The 19,236-nt window shown below is 41.4% G+C and overlaps 1 protein-coding gene across 1 annotated transcript in view; it reads right to left on the bottom strand.

Annotated features, from left to right (window-relative positions):
- The window catches only part of Rtn1 (reticulon 1), a 213,091-nt gene extending 194,600 nt beyond the window's left edge, over positions 1–18,491 (bottom strand). Inside the window, exon 1 of the mRNA XM_070032457.1 lies at positions 18,116–18,491. Coding sequence (XP_069888558.1) covers positions 18,116–18,344 — 229 coding nt within the window. The 5' untranslated portion in view covers positions 18,345–18,491. The remainder of the gene's footprint in view (positions 1–18,115) is intronic.
- Positions 18,492–19,236: the final 745 nt, after the last annotated feature.

Here is a 19,236-nt window from a genome sequence, read left to right as displayed (position 1 = left end):
CACTAGCTTGACATAGTGCCATTAACTGCCCCTCCTTCTTAGCACCTGGCAGCTGTGCCCTCAAAAGGGAGATGCTGGGTGGAGGTGAAACTCTTGCAAGTGAGGTTCTTGTCTTCTATACATAATAGGGGCAAGCATAGGAAATTCAGTTTTCATTACTTTGTGGAGAACAAGACAGTTATGCCAATTCAATTCTAACCCTTTGAAATCTGAACAGTTACTAACTAAACATGAAATGCCTCCAGCCAGACATCAGTAGCTCACACCTGTAATCCTACCTACTCAGAAGGTAGGTCCAAGCCATACTGGGCAGGAAAGTCCATGAGACTCTTATCTCTAGTTAGCCAGCAAAAAGTCAGAAATAGTAAAGTCAAGTAGTAAAGCACCTGCCTTGAGTAAAAAGGTAAGGGATAGTGCCCAGGCTTTGAGTTCAAGACCCAGTACCAGCACATTAAAAAAAAAAAAAGCTAGGCGCTGGTAGCTCACATCCATAATCTTAGCTACTCAGGAGACTAAAATCTGAGGATCATTGCTCAAAGCTAGCCTGGGCTAGCCCATGAAACTCCTATCTCCAATTAAGCACCAGAAAAGCTGGAAGTAGAGCTGTGGCTCAAGTGGTAGAGCACTATCCTTGAACACAAAAACTCAGGGACTGAGTTCAGGCCCTGAATTCAAGTCCCAGGATATCCACCCTCTCCACACACAGCACAAAGAAAAAAAAAAAGAAGAAAGAAAAAAGAAAGCAGCTCTAAGAAAGTAAGATTTAGAATCACCAATGTTCCAGCAAAGGTGAGCGGACTAAAAAAATCTTCATATAGCTTTGTAAACAAGTTCAGAACCTAGTCTACTTTTTGACTGTTGGCTACAAAATCTGTGCCAGCTGCCTCCATTTCTACTTGGGGTAATACGAACCCCAATTTCTAGTTTAGAGGCATCTTAACCAGCCCAGTAAACAGACCTCACTGGAAGACTCCTTCTTTATATGTAATTCATAGCTTTGTTAGGAAGTAATTAAATTGTACAAATTAGTTTATCACCCCTACTCAGATTAGCCAGGTGATCCTTTAACCCTCTGCTATGTATTCAACAAACCACTGGACCTTAAAGCTAATCTAAGAAGGTGCATAAAATATCACAGTGCCTGTACCCTAGCAGTAGGGGCTGCATACGTGTTTCTTTCTTTCTTTCTTTTTCTACTTCTCTATTTTCTTTAACTATTCCTGTTCTCCAGTCAAGAGGAGAACATCTTTAGATTTAAACATTGTAAGAGAAAAAACAATTAAGCTCTGACATTGCTAGCTGAACACTGTATTTGCAAGTCTCAGGGCTAGTTATGCAGAAGGGTAAGGTATATAAATAGTCACTTTATATGTGAGGGAAAACCCTGAGCTAAATTCTTCTTCATTTAGATAGTTTCTGTGAGTCCTTTGGAAAATCCCCAGGGTGAGGAAGGAACAGTTCAGCCCACAGAACTAACACAGCTGACTGCCTGCTCTCATCCAGCACAGGGAAGAGAAAGCTCTGGGTAGCCCACTAAAGATCTTCAGCCACAGTTTCTGCCCTGACACCAGGGGTCTGATGGGGTTACCCCACTTACGAGTGTTTCATCTGGTTTTCTGTAAAGTCAAGAGTTTCCACTCTTCACCTACTCTAGATTCTGGAACACAAATTTCTCTGCCTACTTGTCTTTTTCTCTTCTTTATAAATCTATTCGTTTTGTTTTCTTTGCTTCCTCATAGGCTTTTCTTCCCTCTGCGCCCTTCTCTCTTCCATAACCCGCCACTGTTCCTGCCGCAACTTCTGTTTGGTCTACTCTGTCCATTCTCAGGATCAAGTCAACACCATTTCTGTGTCCTTTGGACACTGTCTCTTCTCTCCCCCTCCCCCACTTCCCTCTCTTACCTGTCTTTCGTCTTGTCTCTAGAATGGTGACTCCTCCTATTACTTCATTACCTCCTCCTGAGGTTCCATCACTTAGCTTTGTTGTTCTGGTCTGAATATGAAATCCCCTACCCTGCCCATACATAGGCCCTAGTGAAGAGGCTCTAGCTGCATTTAACATGTTAGAGAAGCAGGAAGGGAACTGGCCACATGCAAAAGTGACCAAGACAGAAGACAGCCTCACTTTATAACAACCTGCCCTTGTGAGAATCAACCAATTTAGAGAGGCTTCATCCACTCCTTCAACATATTAATATATGTTCATAAGGGTGGAGGACCCATGACACAAAGGTTCTATCAACATCATCAACCAACTTCTGCACTTGAACCCTAGGGAGATAAACTATATCCAAACCATGGTGCAATACTAGGTATTGCAAACACTTTTCAAACACCATGAATTGAACTAAAGAAATAAATTCACTTACGTTCAATTCTGGTAATTCATGCATGCTGGATGGCAATTCACTACTGTATTATGTACAATAAAAGCTTTGTTAAATAAACTAATGGTGTGATAAGTAGTGGCAACTGAAATTTCTATAAATATGGTACTTAGTGGCCACACTCTGGTTGGAGGCAAAAATCAGTTCACACATTTTGAAGCTAAATGTGAATAGAACATATCTCATTATTATAGTTAAAATGTATCTTTGTCTGGTGCTGATGACTCATGTCTGTAATTCTAGCTATGGTGAGGACTGAAATCTGAGGATCAAGGTTGAAAGCCAAGGCAAATTAACCAGCAAAAAGCATGAAATGGATATGTGGATCAACTAAGAGAGCTAGCTAACCTTGAGGGAAAAAAGCTAAAGGACAGTGCTCAGGCCCTGAGTTTAAATGCTAGTTTGTCTCACACACACACACACACACACACACACACACACACACACACACAAATGAAGAAGCAGAAGAAGAAGAAGGAGGAGGAGGAGGAGGAGGAGGAGGAGGAGGAGGAGGAGGAGGAAGATTCCTCCTCCTCTAAGTATATCTGTGAGGGCATTTCCAGAAGCAATTAGATCATTTATGATCTAATTAGGCTCTGACCTAAAGAATGCATTCAAACCTTGAAAAGATTATTGGGAAGTAGTAGAAATGTGGGAAGTGGGCATGGCTAGATGAAGTACTTCACTGTGAAGGCCTGTACTTAGAAGCTGTATCCTCCCCACACCCTCTTCTATTACAGTTCCATTCTGCTTCCTGTCTACCATGAAGTGAAGAAGCTACTTCACCACAGAGTCTCATCACAAAGGATATTCTGTCCAAGAGGAGGAGCAGAAGGAGGAGGGGGAGGAAGAAGAAAAGCCAGGCACCAGTGATTCACGCCTGTAATGCTAGGTGCTCAGGAGGCTAAGATCTGAAGATCGCAGTTCAAAGCCAACCCTGGGCAGGAAATTCCATGAGACTCTTATCTCCAATTAACCAACAGAGAACAGGAAGTGGTGCTGTGGTTCAAGTGGTAGAGTGCTCATCTTGAGCTGAAGTGCTTAGGAACAGCGCCCAGGCCCAGAGTTCAAGCCCTATAGCCAACAAAAAAAAAAAAAAAAAAAGGAAGGAAGGAAGGAAGGAAGGAAGGAAGGAAGGGAGGAAGGAAGGAAGGAAGGAAGGAAGGAAGGAAGGAAGGAAGGAAGGAAGGAAGGAGAAAATTCCCTAAAACTATGTGTATGTAATATCAACTTTTTGCTCATTTAGACGGTTCTCCTCAGATCTCTCATATTTTACTTCATTTTTATTATTGTGAATTAATTGTACAAATTTATATATTCTTATTGTACATATAAGTGTCATCAACCCAACTTCATATGCCGTGTGTGAACAGTAACTGAATAATAAATATTCCTTGAACAAATGAATGCATAATTTAGTATGATTTTATTTAACTGCAAAATGGCTGCTCTCATAAAAACAGGGATCTATATGCAAATATCTGATGTCACTGAACTCTAAGCATTAGAAAGTTATTTTCTTTAATGCATATAAAAGCCCTCTTTCAAATGGGGAATGCATAAATGAAGGGAGGAAAGGTGAAAATGCAATCATGGTATTCAGTATACTGAATGTGGAAAATGAACTATGGGACTTGTGGATAAGGACAGGAGTGGGAAACTGGGAGAAAGCAAAAGAAAAGGTGTCATTGTCCAATTATACTTATTACCTGGTTTATCAAACAGTAACCCTCTATACAACACCATCATAATAACAATAAAATCATACTTTAAAAAAAAATCCCAGGGACTGGGAAGGTGGCTCAGTGGTAGAGCACTTGCCTTGCATGCTCAAGGCCCTGGGTTCGATTCCTCAGCACCACATAAGCAAAAAGAAAAAAAACGGAAGTGGCACTGTGGCTCAAGTGGTAGAGCGCTAGCCTTGAGCTGAAGAGCTGAGGGACAGCGCCCAGGCCCAGAGTTCAGGCCCCACGACCGGACCCCCGCCCCCCCCCCAAAAAAAATCCCAGAACTGGCATGCAAAATAGTGAAGTGTATTTTCCTGGGTAGGAATTTCTGGGATTCCAAGCATATGCCAACACGTCCAGGTTTGTTATGTTTTTATTTCTTCAGTGAGACTATTTCTTTACTGTGGTTTTCTATTTTGTTATTCATTTTAAGTGTACTTTCAATTGCTTCTTGAAATATTTTTGTAATGGCTGCTTTAAAATCGTAGGTAATTCTGATACCTGTGCTATTTTGATGTTAACTGTCTTCTGTCACTCTAGTTCAATCCTCCTATTTATTTACTATAACAATTTATTTTTTTTTGGAGCCTGGACATTTGGGTGTTCAAGGAAATGGATCTTATCTACATGCCACTCTATTTGCCTTGTTAGTGGTGGGTAAAGATGAAAGTCGGGCTCTCTATTTAGTCTATTACCACTGAGCAGCAATGAAACTCCTGAGTCTTCACTCAGCTGCTTCTGATACTGCCAGGTGACCTGCAAGCTAGATTTGCTGCTGCTCTGATAGCCTTGGAAGATCAGAAGTCTCAGCATTGCAGTAGTAATGGGGCCTTAGTATATTTCATGGTATTTGGCTGGTGTGATGATCAATCTTGGTTGTTCGCTATAATGGATTGATAAATGCCTAGGATATTAGTAAATCAGACCTCTAAGTATATCTGTGAGGGGATTTTCAGAAGCAATTAGTCATGAAGGCTCTGACCTAAAGAATGCATTCAAACTTTGAAAAGATTATTGGGAAGTAGTAGAAATGTGGAAAGTGGGCATGACTAGAAGAAGGCCTGTACTTAGAAGCTCTATCCTCCCCAGACCCTCTTCTATTACAGTTTCATTCTGCTTCCTGTCTACCATGACGTGAAGAAGCTCCTCCACCACAGAGTCTCATCACAAAGGATATTCTGTCCAAGAATATATAGAGGTATCCCTCTGAAACCATGGGCTAAAATAAGTCCTTCTTCCTTCTAATTTGTTCTCTTGAATATTTTGGTCATAGTGATGAGAGCACTGACTAATAGACCTAGAGTTTTCTGTTTTTCTAGGCTGCCCCTTTTTTGGTCTTTTTTAAATTTTTATTTTATTGTAAAGATGCTGTATGGAGGGGTTACAGTCCCTTTTGGTCTTGTTTGATGAAAAGCAAGGGGGTTTTGGAGGGGAGGGAAGGGGTTGTGTCCTCCAGCGTTTGCTGGCTTCTCCAATATCTACTGTGAGACACATTTTAAAGAAAGAAAGAAAATCTAGATTACTTGCTCCTGTGCACTTCCTCAGGCCCCAAGATTCCTAGAAAGCCTGCCTTCTTCTCTTTATATTTCAGTCTTTTTTCACATGTGTTTTAAATATAAACCCAGGTTTTGGTGGTGTTTTTTAGCAAGAAGGGTAATGGAAAGCATAAGAGTATTAGCTGGGCGCTGGTGGCTCACACCTGTAATCCTAGCTACACAGGAGGCTGAGATCTGAGGATCGAGGTTCAAAGCCAGCCCAGGCAGGAAAGTCTGTGAGACTCTTATCTCCAATTAACCACCAGAAAAATGGAAGCAGGACTGTGGCTCAAGTGGTAGAAGAACTCTCACCTTGAGCTGAAGAGCTCAGGGACAGCGCCCAGGCCCAGAGTTCAAGACCCACAACCAAAAAAAAAAAAAAAGAATATGAGTACTCCATCTTTCTAGAGCCTTCGTGAATTTTAGTGAACTGTAAAGCTGCCTACAGACTGTCACAAACACACAGAGACAGTTAATTGAAGCCTGCCTTGCAGGTAGCCTTGTGCTGGTTTTTTAATGTGAACTCTGATAAGTGTGGCTTCCTCATCTAGACCACACATACCTGAGACAGCTTTCTTCACTTATTACCCTTGCACTGAGCAGGAGAATCAGAACAGATGCCATCTGCCACCCTCCTTCACTCCAGCTGGCCTTATGGGCACACCTCAACCCTGCTCCAGTCACTAAGCATTCATGAGAATGTGGCAAATACAGCAGCTCTGCACTTCTACTGCACCTCTCCTAGGCAAAACATCGTTGCTATTGCTTGCCAGTACTGACTTCTCCCACCCTCATTCTTCTCTGTTCTCCTATCATTCCTTGTTGCTGTTTGATTGAGGTCCAGCCAAGCAAGACAAGCATTTTAAATACCTAAGACTAGGAGAGTATGACATTTCTGTCTTTGTTCTGAATTTCTTCTGCTGACCAGGCTTCCTATTCACAGCACCTTAAAGATGTAACATCGTCTTCCTCATATTATCTCATTTTATCTTTACAAGAGCCTTTTTTTTAAGTCAGAGAAATAGTATTATACCCAGGATAGTTATGAAGAAACCAAGACTTAAAAGCAGTAATGTGAGTTATTTACACTGACACAATATTTCATCCCAAGGCCCAAACTGCATAGTTCTGTTTGCTCAGTCAGAACTTATTCTATACCGTGACATCTTGGCTTCTATAATTCTACAATAATGAGATTTTGCCAGGCATGCTAACACCATATATACATACATATTATCTAAAGCTCTTGTTTTAAATCACTCAGTAGTAGCCTCCAAAGAGCTCTCACTTTGTCCTTGGCCTTCTGTTTTCATTTTATTTATCTTTAAGTAGTTGTACAAAGGGAGTTGCCATTTAACAAAGCAGTTTACGATATATATATATATATATATATATATATATATATATATATATACACATATATATGTATATATATACATATATATATGATCTGTTGCAAGGCTTGAACTCAAGGCCTGGGCACTGTCCCTGAGCCTCTGTGAACAAGGTTAGGTTGAGCCACAGCACCACTTTTGAATTTTGGATAATTGGATACAAGAGTCTCACAGGGACTTTTCTGCCCCAGCTGGCTTCAAACCATGATCCTCAGATCCTGAATAGCTAGGATTACAGGGGTGAGGTACTGGTGCCCGGCTTGATATCTTGATCAATGTCACCCCTTCATCATTCTCACCCATTCCCTCCCATTTTCTTATTCTTCATAATCTTGCTTTCAAATCTAATCTATTTTATACTTCTTTTAATTTTTTTATCTGCAGATTTCCACTCAATTGGCTTGTCATCATTTCAAGCCCTATAAGACTACCTAGTTCCTACCCCTACTCTCTAGAGCACCAATATTTTCCCAACCATAAAGCATAGAACTTTAATGTCCTTTGATTCATTCTCCTCCCATCATCCCCTGCCCCATGTCCAATGTATCAGTTACAAAGTCCTACTAAGTGTTCCTGTGAAGATGTGCATCTTTCTTCTCCTGTATCTGCCTCTTTAACAGGTCCATGGTTACCTATTCAGGGCCCTAAATTTGATGGTACTGGATTATTCTTCTTTCAGTAAAATTCACATATTTCAGGATCATCCCCTGTTCAAATTCATCTTCTCTGTTACTATCATGTTAATCCTCCTTATCACAATATTTATGCTAATACTGTATGACAAACTGCAGAGATCTCAGAATTCACATAAAAGGAACCTAGTCAATCCCTGCCCCCAAAGAATCAGACATTTCTTCCACCTAACTGGGCAGGTAAAATACATCATTATTGCTCATCTCCATACCTCCTCACTTCTGTCTCCTATCTTCTCACTTCTGTTCTTCTATCTGTCCATTAGATATAAGCTGCATCCCATCCCTTTCAAGTGACCAGGTACTTTGGGACTCATATAGTCATAAAATTATTGCTAGACATAGAAGTTCTACTACCTATCTGAACACCTGGCTATGCTCTGACCTGGGTTTTTATCTTTGTTTGGAAGGAGTCAGCCATCCCTCAACTAGACAGTAATAAGCTCAGGAGGAAATGGGGATCAAGGACATCACTCATCCTCTGTTCTCCACAGCTGCTAGCAAGCTAATAGCAAGCGTAAGGAGGCAGTTTAATGAGTCTAGTACATCTTAGAGCTTTCACTTACATTTGGTAGGCTTGCTTTCCTGAGCAGAGGTCTGTGGGTTACCCCATGAAATTTTGGAACAGGTAATCTACAGACCACATTTTGAGCTCTGTTTTGTTTTGTTTTGTTTTTTTCCCTGTTGAAAAACTCGTGCCAAAATAGGTATGACCTTGGTTTTTCTTTTTATTAAGGTCAACAAGATAAGCAATCACTCAAATATACACAATATTCAGTTTTCTATGAGTTGCTTTTGTTGTTGTTGCTTTGGGTTTTTTTGTTGTTGTTGTTGGTCGTGGGGCTGAAATCTGGGCCTGGGTGCTATCCCTCAGCTCTTCAGCTCAAGGTGAGTACTCTACCACTTGAGCCACAGCACTACTTCCAAGTTTCTGGTGGTTAATTGGAGATAAGAGTTTCACAGACTTTCCTGTCTGGGCTGGCTTTGAACCTTGCTCCTCAAATCTCAGCCTCTGGAGTAGCTAGGATTACAGGCGTGAGCCACCAGCACTCAGCTCCAAGAGTTGCTTTTTAAGGTATAAAACAAAATTACAGGCATTTTCCAAGATATAAAATATTCAACAAATTCTCTACACTGAAGAAAGGATCTGGTTTATGACTAGTCTTAGAATAATCTGATGTAAATTGGAAAATTCATGAGTGGGTAAAAGATGAAAATTAGCAGAATTGCCTCAGCTGAAAATGTAATTCATAAAAGAATCAGCAAATATGGTCTTGCCATGAGTAATATGCCCTAAATATACAGAGAGTAAGACAGAGAAGTAAGAACAGAGCAAATTGGAAGGTGCTTTTAGCATTGTACAACTACTTAGTGAACTCTCAAAATATTTTAAAATGCTTTATGCTGAGTAGTTATAGCATTCAACCCAATGGTAGGTAATGAAGATGGCTCCAGAAAAGGAATATCATAGATAATGTGCTTCACATTTAGGTCAATAATTCAAAATTAAATAAAATAGTTAAGTTCTTAGAAGACAAAATATTATATTATGAGGTTTAAAAAAAGACAATGGAGAAGTAGAGGTGAGTTTAAAGATAGCCACAGTTTCATGGAGAATGACCATTAAGTCCCTTTGAAGTATTTGTGATGGACACTGCTCCTGACTTCATTAGTGTGACATTAACTTTTGAGAAACACATGAAATGTGTGAAACCATCATAAACAAAATGTAAAGTAATAAGAATTATGTAAAGGTATGGGCACTGTTCCCATCTAGGAAGTATGAAACTCTTGGCACAAATAATACTATGTTTTTGAAATTTCATCCATCAAAACCAGCAACCTCACTGTTGCAAGAATGTGGCTGCAAAGAAGCCAACCTATACTATATAGGATGACTAATCTCCTTCTAAGTACATGACCATCAACACCAAGTGAGTCCCAAGTGCTGCTTAGAATTCCTGTACGTTCCCCTTACCCTTTCACTGTTTTGCTAATGTTTTCCCTTCACTCCTCTTCTCACACTTTCAAGAACCCTCCTCCTGCTTTCACTCTGGGGTGACCTTGTTTTCCATTTATTAATAAAATAGAAGCTCCCACCCACACGTCCACCCACTCCCTGCACATGCGCTCTCTCCTCCCTCTTTCCTGTAGTCATATTCATGAACTGTCCTCATGTCTGACATCGACCCTCCACTATTCTGTGGATCCATTTCCCCTCATCTCCTCAGAGACATGGTTGTAGGAAATGCCCCTGCTTTTCCGTATCACCGGTGTTTCCCTATCTACTCAGTCACTGGATGGCTTTGTGTTATTATAACAAATGCTTGGTATAATCAGACTGCAATGAGAAAAGGTTTACTTTAGCTCACAGATTTGAACCTGACCAATTAGCCTCATGGTTTGGGGCTCATAAAAGCACATTATAGCGACAAGCACAGACATGCTTTAATACCTCCCACAATAAAAATAAATAAATTTAAGTGAAAGAAAATTTTCTTTTCTTTCCAATCCCTCAGTTACTTCGTTAATGTTTTTGTTTCCACTATAGTACATTTCTCAAATTATCTTTAAGTAGTTGTACAAAGGAGTTACCATTTATCTTCTTCCCTTCCATTTTTTTCCAAGACACAGTCTAGCCCAGTTTTATCTCAAACATTTCACCAAATAAAACAATCTCAGCAAATTTATAATAATTTCCTGTCTAACCCAATGGTTGATTCTCAGTCCTCACTTTACCCAACCTACAAATAACATTTGGCTGAGTTAAGTCATTTAATTTACTTTGACATACAGCACTCTTGACTTGTGGGGCCTCATACTTTCAGTTCTCCTACTCTTCTAATCATGTTTCCTTTTCCAGCCTTCTGAATATATGACTATTCCTGGATTCTATATCCCCCCTTCCCTGTCAACATTATCTCCCTTTGTAATCTCATTATTATCTCCCTTTGTAAGCTCATTTCTCTATCAACAACTCCCAAACATACATGTCTACTTCAGATCATGCTTCAGCCCTCCTCCACACCACCAGCTTCAATCTCTATCTGGATATCTAATAAGCATTTCAAAATTAGCATTTGCATAAACAAACTCCTCCCTAAAATCTGGCCTTCCTAAAAATCTTCATATTCTCAACTAATAGTCACAACATTATTGTATTTGCATTCTTACATTTTCTTAGACTCCAAATCAATGCATGATCTTTGAGTCCTTTCTCTCATATACCATCCACAATCCATTAGGATATACTGTTAGGTTCAGAATACTTAATCAGAATGTATTAAGAATCCAACCACATTCATCTCCTTGAATGTTATCATTCTAGGGTAAGCCATTCTGATTTGTTCCTCATATTATTACAATAGCCTACTATTTATTCATTCTTGCTCCAAAGCGACCACGATCATTCCCAAGTTACTTCTTGATATATTGACCAGAGTATTCCATGAAATTTAGCTTAAACTTTACCTTAATTATGCTCTATGCTCATAAGCAAGCAAGCAAACAAACAAACATTCTCTCCAGGGCCCCATTTCATGCCTAGAGGATCTGACATGCCCATTGCCCTTCACCCTTTGATCGTGTCCTACCACTTTTCCTTCTTTCGCTTACCACACTTCACTGTCCTTCCTGATGCTTCTGCAAGGCACCAGCTACTCTCATACCAGAACCATACTCTCTGCCTAAAATGATCATCTTCTCCCAGGCATCCGAATGACTTTTTCTCATTTTCTTTAAGTCTTTGATTCAATGCCACCTTATGAGAAGGGCTTTCTTTGGCTACCCCTTCTGCTCCCACTACTCTATTTTGACAAGTCGTTTCTGTCCTCTGTATCCCTGTCTTCTTGTTTGCCAGACTTCTGAATATGTGAGTGGCCCTAGGCGTCTTGACCTCTTCCCTGGCAACACTGACTCTCTACCAAAAATACACATTTTGTTGAAGCCAGGTTTTTTAGCTGTTTTTTCTTTACATTATAATCTCAGTGCTTCGAACAATGCCTAGCAAATAACAACCATTCCTCAAATAACAGTATAATCATGAATGAATGAGTTGAATGATTCCAGCTTGCTAAAAGGTAAGGTGTGAATAAGATTTACTTTTCTATATATACTCATTTGTACTTTTAAACATTTAAAACCATGCATATTTATTTCTTAGTCCCTATACTTTTTTAAGTTAGGCTAAAAATTAATGAGAAGAGTTTATATTGTTGCTTTTAAGTAAGCACTAAAATCTAGGATTTTTTCATATCATTGCTATCCTGTTGTATATCAACTATCCTTTGGAACTTTATATGTTATTTGTTAAATTAGAGAGCCTACTGCCCATATCTTTTATAAATTGAATGCATTCTAAAGTTCTTTAGGCATAGTAAGTACTATATTACAATAGTAATTCAGAATCATTGAAAATGGGTAGATGAGTTTTTTGACATTTTTAGTGAAACCATTGGGATTTTCTGGTGATTCATATATTCCTTTTTAAGTAAAGATTTTTACATGTGTTATAATAGTGAATTTTTTAGATACTACTGACAACACCAAATACATTGGCTTGTAAGTTGTTTTGTTTTGATGGTGTCATTTTATGGCTATTATTAAGGTGTTGCACAGAGGGGCTATCATGCATAAGTCAGATAATGAGTATAATTCTCTTTGGACAATGTCACCCTTTCCTTCATTTTCCCCGTTTCCCCCTCCCATCCCTGGCTACAAGTTACATAATTCATATTCCACATAGTATATATTGAATACTATGACTGCATTTGTTCACCCTTTGTCCCCGCCATTTCTGTGACTCCTCTGTTGCCTCCTAAAATGACCCAAAAAAGCAAAATCAAACAAACAACAAAAAGCCCATGTTTCTGTTTCCTGCAATTTGTTTCAATAAATAATATTTTAAATGTTCAGAGGAGTTACCCCTTTGGGTTCTTCCTAAGAGTACCCTCATTTAGTCTGTCTGTGTGGAATGCTTAGAATCCTATGTAAATTATCATGACCAGTTGTATTTTATATCTAGCTTCTGTATATGAGAGAAAACTTGTACTACTTATCTCTCTGAACTTGCTCTCCCTTATTATTTATTCCAGGTCCATCCAGTTCCCTGCAAATGACATCACTTTATTCTTTCTAATGGATGAGTAAAATTACATTGTGTATAGGTACCACAATTTTTTTGATCCACTCATCTATTATAGGGCATCCAGGCTGTTTCCATAACTTGGCTATTGTAAATAACGCAGCAATGAACCTGAATATACAAGTGTCTTTACCATATCCTGACTTGTGATGTTCTGGATAGATGCCCAAGAGTAGTCTGGTTGGGTTATAGGGAAGTTCTATGTTTAGTGTTTTGAAGAACCTTCAAACCACCATGGTGTCTAAGTTTTAAGAATCAACCCTGTTCATCTGTTTCATTTACCCATTTTAACTTTCCTAGCATTTGTCTTATTCTCAAAACATGCTTGGAATGACTTGGAAACTTCCCAGCACACTCATTCAATACCATGAGAAGTAAAGAGCTAAAGAACCGATCTCTACAAAGTAGTCATCTAGAACATGATCTGTTTACTTCTCCTGGCCTTCCAGTCACTCCTGAATGTTTTAGTTTTTCCAACCTGTCCATTTGAGATTATAATGGTCAAATATAAATGGAGCAGCTTTTCCCTCTCTTTTCTCATTTGCTATCAGCCCAGCATCTTCTACACAATGGGCTCTGGCTCATGCTCTCCCCATTCTCCTGCCCTCCAACACATAAAACCAGTTGGTTGTCTTTCTTTTTTTCCCCTTGATCATGCTCTTTACAATGACTTTAATGGAATGCATTCATGTGTAGATATCTTAGTCTCTTGAAATACATCTTTTCATTGTCCTCTAAAGTTTCCATTCCCTTTTTTAAATCTCCCTTAGTCATTGATGGCATAACTTACTTGAATTGTAAAATTATATCACAATTTACAAAGATCTTAGAGTAATGGCCAGCTAGTTATTTCACTGAAGAAGCAAAGGATCACATAGATGATAGAAAAACACAATAAGAAACAGGAAGGTTCATTTTCCGCAGGTATATGTTTGAACAAGCTAATAATTTTTTTCTCCTGTGCTGACCTCAGAAAACTAATTCATGCCCTTGTACCCATAGGCTTGGATAATTATAAATTTCCCCTTAGTCAAGTTTCCAGCAATGACTTGTGAATGAGGAAAATAAAAAGTTGACACAAAAGAAAATGTTTGGCTATACGTATTTAGTATTTATAATGTGAACAAGATGGTACACATATTGCAGGAGCCCATGATCTGTGCTTAGCAAAGATCATTACACAATGAAGATATTCAATAAGTGTTTACTAATTTGAACCACCATGCTTTCTCAATGTATAGATAATAAAAACTTTCTGTAACCCATACTTCCAGGGATAGGTAGCATTATGAGCAAAATAGTAACAACTTGCCCTAAATCTCTCAGAAACGTAAGTCCATGGAGAAGAGATGAGGTGGGGGGCAGTAAAACCTATGGGTGGTATTGGAGCACAATGAGTTTCCTGGAACAGACAGTTGAGAATAGAAAGTTAGGCTGGGAACCTTAATAATATCTATATTTCAACGTCTTTTAAAAGCATGTAACTGTTTCTAAATTTTAATCTAAATTGAATATTCTATGTTAAGGGTCAGAGGCTATACTTACTGCCAGAAATGTTACTGCGTATATAGGTTATATCCAGAGAAAGAAATTGTATTAGGCTTCCAAACTCTTTTATTCCCATATGTTCTTTAGTAGATTATAAAAGCAAAATAGAGTAGCCCTTCTCATTTCAATAACACTGTAGCTCTTTTAAAAGATGAATGAAAACAGATGATTGAGATTTATACTTTCTAAGGATTACTGGAAATAATCCCAAATTAAAAAGTTTCTATCAAACACATCTCAAAGTGAAGAAAGCCAAGCCAGTATCTGGATGAAAATAATGACTAGTAATCAATCTCTAGATTGATTATATGAAACAGAATAAATATAAGACAAATACAACATTTTAAGGTTATTCAAATCCTGATAGATCAAGAATAAGTTTTCTGTTCGAGTGTGACATTTAGCATTTGAAAAATACAAATTTATTAGTTCATTGGTTCAACTAATATAAATTAGAAAAATCTCTTCTTTTTTTGCAACTCTTCATATATAAGTTAAAGTCAAATGATCTAAAATTCAAGATTATTATGATTTCTCCTGACCCTTCTCCATTCTGTTCTTTTGCCTTTCATGCATAAAGTAGTCAATGAGTTAACTTCTCACCATTTCATTTTGTTCAAATGCTCTGTTTTAAATTCTCTCTTTAAACAAAGGGCCATTCTTCTATCCTTCTGTTATTGTATGCTTGTGTTGAGTAGTTTCCAGCAATAAAATAATGATCATAAAAAAACACCAAAGCTGTTACTCTTAACCTCTTTTGTCTAATATTATTAGATGATGGCACAGTTTCATGATTAACAGCTCTAACCTACACATAGCAATTCAATGATTCTTGGCCATAGAAATAGCTTCAGTCATGAAAACTCTGTAGCTCAAGAAGACAGTGTGACTTCTGTTCAAAATATGTTTCTGTGCCACAAAAGGGACAAGAGCAATGACCATACCTGAAAAGACAGTACAGAGGGGCTATGACAGTGTAGTTTTAATGACATCGAAACATATATTCATTCCAGGATATGGCTGAGAAATATTTTTGGAAATATTTCTTCGGCAACTTTAATTATCATCCATGTATAAAAATAACAGAATTTCTGTCCAGATGGCATAATTGGTGGTATTTCTTTCAGGAAAAAAAAAAGGTTTGGAGACATCAATATCTGTCTTCCATTTTAATATTCATCTGAGAAAGAAACAAAATCTGTTTACAGCACTTCATACTCAGTGTACTTCTTAGTCATCACAGAGTCTCACAGTGGCTTTCTGCCATGTGAGGACACAGCAAAAAGGCAGAAAACTGTGAATCAGAAAGCAGACCACACCAGATATTGAACCTGCTGCCACCTTGATCTTAGCCTTCTCAGTCTCTAGAACTGAGAATTAATTTCTAGTTATAAATCAGTAATAAAGTGACTTTTTGAAAAGCCAAGAGAGGCAATGTGCTTCGTTGGCTTTCTTTGATTTTGTCTCTGATACAGTTGTGGATTCACCGGCTGACTTTGTTTTCTGTCATAATACTACCAAGATAGCAGTTAAGGAAACTGGCCCAGATTTGATTTGGAGTTTTCAATTTGTGGTAATTTATTTATTCATGTAACAGGCCAACCGGTCTATCAGTAGAGAATTTACCGAGTGAAAGCCTTAACCTATGGACAGCTATTACTGTTTGAAGCAGCAATAATAAATGAAAACATTTCCATATAAATATGCAAAATATATGTTCTTTCTACTTTCCTTGTTTCTTCCCACCAAAGCTTAGAATCACGTTTGATTTTATTAGTGTATGTGTGGCCTAAGCAAACCCTAATGTATTCAACAAAACAAAATATTTTTATAGTAAAGATGTCAAAAGTGGAAAATGCACTCTTAGATTTTCTAGTCACTATTTCATAAATTGTCAAGTAGATTTTAGATATTTTCACCAAAAATATAATTAGCAATGTTTATTAGCTTGATTTAATGATTCCCACAATGAAAACTATATTAAAACATCACATTGTATCATATATATGTCCTTAGCATTTTCTATGGAATGAGTATGTTACTGACCACAGGACACTTAGTTCCCGTTCTTTTCTTTTCCTTTCCTTAGTTTACCTACCTTTGGTGACACTGCTGGCGGGGCAGATAAGGTTGATGAGGAAATCATTTGAATATGGTGAATAAAGATTCTGAATTCGGAACTACTCTTTGCAAAGAAGGCTAAAGACATAAACTACTCTCAGTTGTTAATTATCACTTTCCATTTGCTTTGACAGTTATTAAGTTTTATTTTGCCTTTATCCCGACCCTCACATACTCTCCCCTCCTAATAATGTATGTCACGTGAGGTTTTCAGCTATAGGGTCTTTGCCTTCTTTTTCCCTTTGTTTTGTGTGTGTGTGTGTGTGTGTGTGTGTGTGTGTGTGTGTGTGTGTGTGTGTGTTACTTTTCTCCTCCTCCTTCGTCATCCTACTTTTTCCCTTCAGGATATAAAACAAGTTTTAATTCACCGAAATCTCTAACCCTCCTTCCCTCGTGTCAAATCTTTTGTGCTGGAGCAGGGTTAGGACAACCTAAGGCACTCCACAGAATCCTTCACAGAGGGGGTGGCTTTAGAAAGGGGTTTCCCTATGTGCGCTGCCAAGCGCACATATGCCAGTCCCGCCCCCCTCCCCCTGGAGCACCCACCTCCCAGGCCTTCTAGCGCTGCATTGCCAAAACTACACAACTCCCACTCCACCAAAGCAAAGCTTTCTCGGAGAACAGCGCAACACACCACCCTCTACATCTCTGGAGGGGAAAGGGCGCTAATCAGGCTGGCAGCCCCGCGGCCCAGAAGCGCCGGGTCCCCAGGGTCAAGCTAGGTACCACTTTGCTCTGGCTGCAAAGAAGGGTATCAGGCAAATGGGGGTGTGGGCCCGAATCCAGGACCATTTCTGGGTTTATTTTACTGCCATCAGATGTGCCTCCTCCACTGGCCACCATCCAAGCCCTCCAATTCGCGGCCAGGACTGCCGCATTTCGGGGTTCCAAGTTTCAATGCTCCCAGCACCATGGAGGCCACGGGCTAGCTAGGGGAAAATAAAAGGTTCGGAACCCAGGCAGCCACAACAACCCAACCTCCTGGCAAGAATCAGTCTCCCACTCGGATGGACTTGCGCTCTGGGCGGGAGAGGGGGAAGGGAGCTGGAGGGGGGGAGTCGCAGGGGGACTGGCAGGGAGCCCTACGGGGCGCTGTCTGGAGGGAAGGGAGCTAAAGTCACAGGGCTGCCCGGGACCTAGATCCCCGGGTGCCTGGGCCGCTGGCCGCCCGCCGCTGGGTCACCGTGTCCCGTCGCCCGCGCGCGCGCGCGCGCGCACGTTCCAGAAAACCATCACAACCTGTCACTCCGGCCCTCCAGCTCCGAGTCTCCCCGACAGCCAGGAGAAACTTGTACGCGGGCGCCCCAGTGGCCAGGAGGCTGCGCTTTGCCCACGGGGGACAATTCTTAGGGCCGAAATAAGAGTGGTAAAGAAATCAGAAGGATCAAGAGCCTGCGGTGCCTCTTCTGAGTTTTCGGGGATGAAAAAGAGAACGGAAAATTGCTGTTTTCGACCGGTCCGCTCACATTCCCAGGCTGGGGCCTGGGGAAGGTGCCGGGGCGAGCTGCCGCCACGGGGGCCCGCGAGGGGGTGGGCGGGGGGCAGCGGCGCCCGCAGACCCGCCTTACCTGTGGATGCAGTTTCCATGGCAACGGGCGGCGGCCGGGCGGGGCCCGCGCCCTGCTCCCGCGGCGCCCCGGTGCCCGAGCCCCAGCCGGGGTCCCCCTCCGGCGGCTCGGGCCTGGCCCCTCGCGGCGTCTCCGCCTGGTCCTCCCCTTCCTCCCGATCCCCGAACCACTGGGACCCGGGGCTGGCCCGAGGCAACAGCTCGTCTGGCAGCTCCCGCGGCGCGGCCATGGCTGCTCGGCGGGGCCGGCAGGCGGTGGCGGGCGTGCGGGCGGGCGGGCGTGGGGACGAACGGGCGGGCGCTCCGGGCTAGGTCGGCTCCGGGAACTCCGGGCTCCGGGGAGGCTGCGGAGCGTCGGAGCCGCGGCCGCCGCTGCTGCAAGTCAGGCCGAGCCGCTGCTCGCCTCTCCCAGCCGATCCCCGGCGCCCGAGCTCCGCCTCCTCTCCCTCCTCCTCCTCCCCGCCCCGCCGAGGCCGCGGCCCGCGCTCCTCCCCTATCCCGGTCCCCCGCGGCTGCCTCGCTTCTCCCAAGCCCGCGACTACGCAGGTGAAAATGGCCTGCTGCGTCCTGCTCAGCGCAGGTCTGTCCCCGACCTGTTAATAACGGCAGGCTCCGACTAAGGAAGGTGCCAGATCCCGGGCATCATCCCTTCCCTTGGGGGAGGAGGACACAAGTGGGGATCCGCAGGTAGAAGCTCTCCCCCGCCCCCAGCTGCGGGGTGACCGGGGAAGCCGGCTGCCCTCCCGACTCAAGACCTGACACCCCGGCTGGGCTCCCGGGGGAGGAAGCCGGAGACCCCGGGGCGACAGTCCGGTGTGCGAGGGACCGGGAAGCGGTGGAGATGGGTGTTGATAGCCAATGGAGACAGGAAATCTGCAATCTCCAGTTTAAATGCTGTATTCTCACGCTGTTTCTAGAACGGGAGCTGAAAGATAGTAGAAGGAGCTGTCCGGAAAAAGAAAAAAATAAAAATAAAATGTTTCCAGACATCCCATCAGCCCTGAAGGCAAGTAGGATTATCAACAGGCAGGCCCAAAGCACCTAAGATTTCCTTCCAGAAACAGAAAAAGGGGAAAGAAACAAACAAAAGCCAGCTATTACAAGTAGACTGGGCAATGAATT

This window comes from Dipodomys merriami, unplaced genomic scaffold, assembly GCF_024711535.1.
Source record: "Dipodomys merriami isolate MVZ:Mamm:240054 unplaced genomic scaffold, mDipMer1.0.p SCAF_1, whole genome shotgun sequence".
NCBI classification, from domain to species: domain Eukaryota; kingdom Metazoa; phylum Chordata; class Mammalia; order Rodentia; family Heteromyidae; genus Dipodomys; species Dipodomys merriami.
The sequence above is the reverse complement of the archived record's forward strand: the minus strand, read 5'-3'. Positions and strand labels throughout refer to the sequence as shown.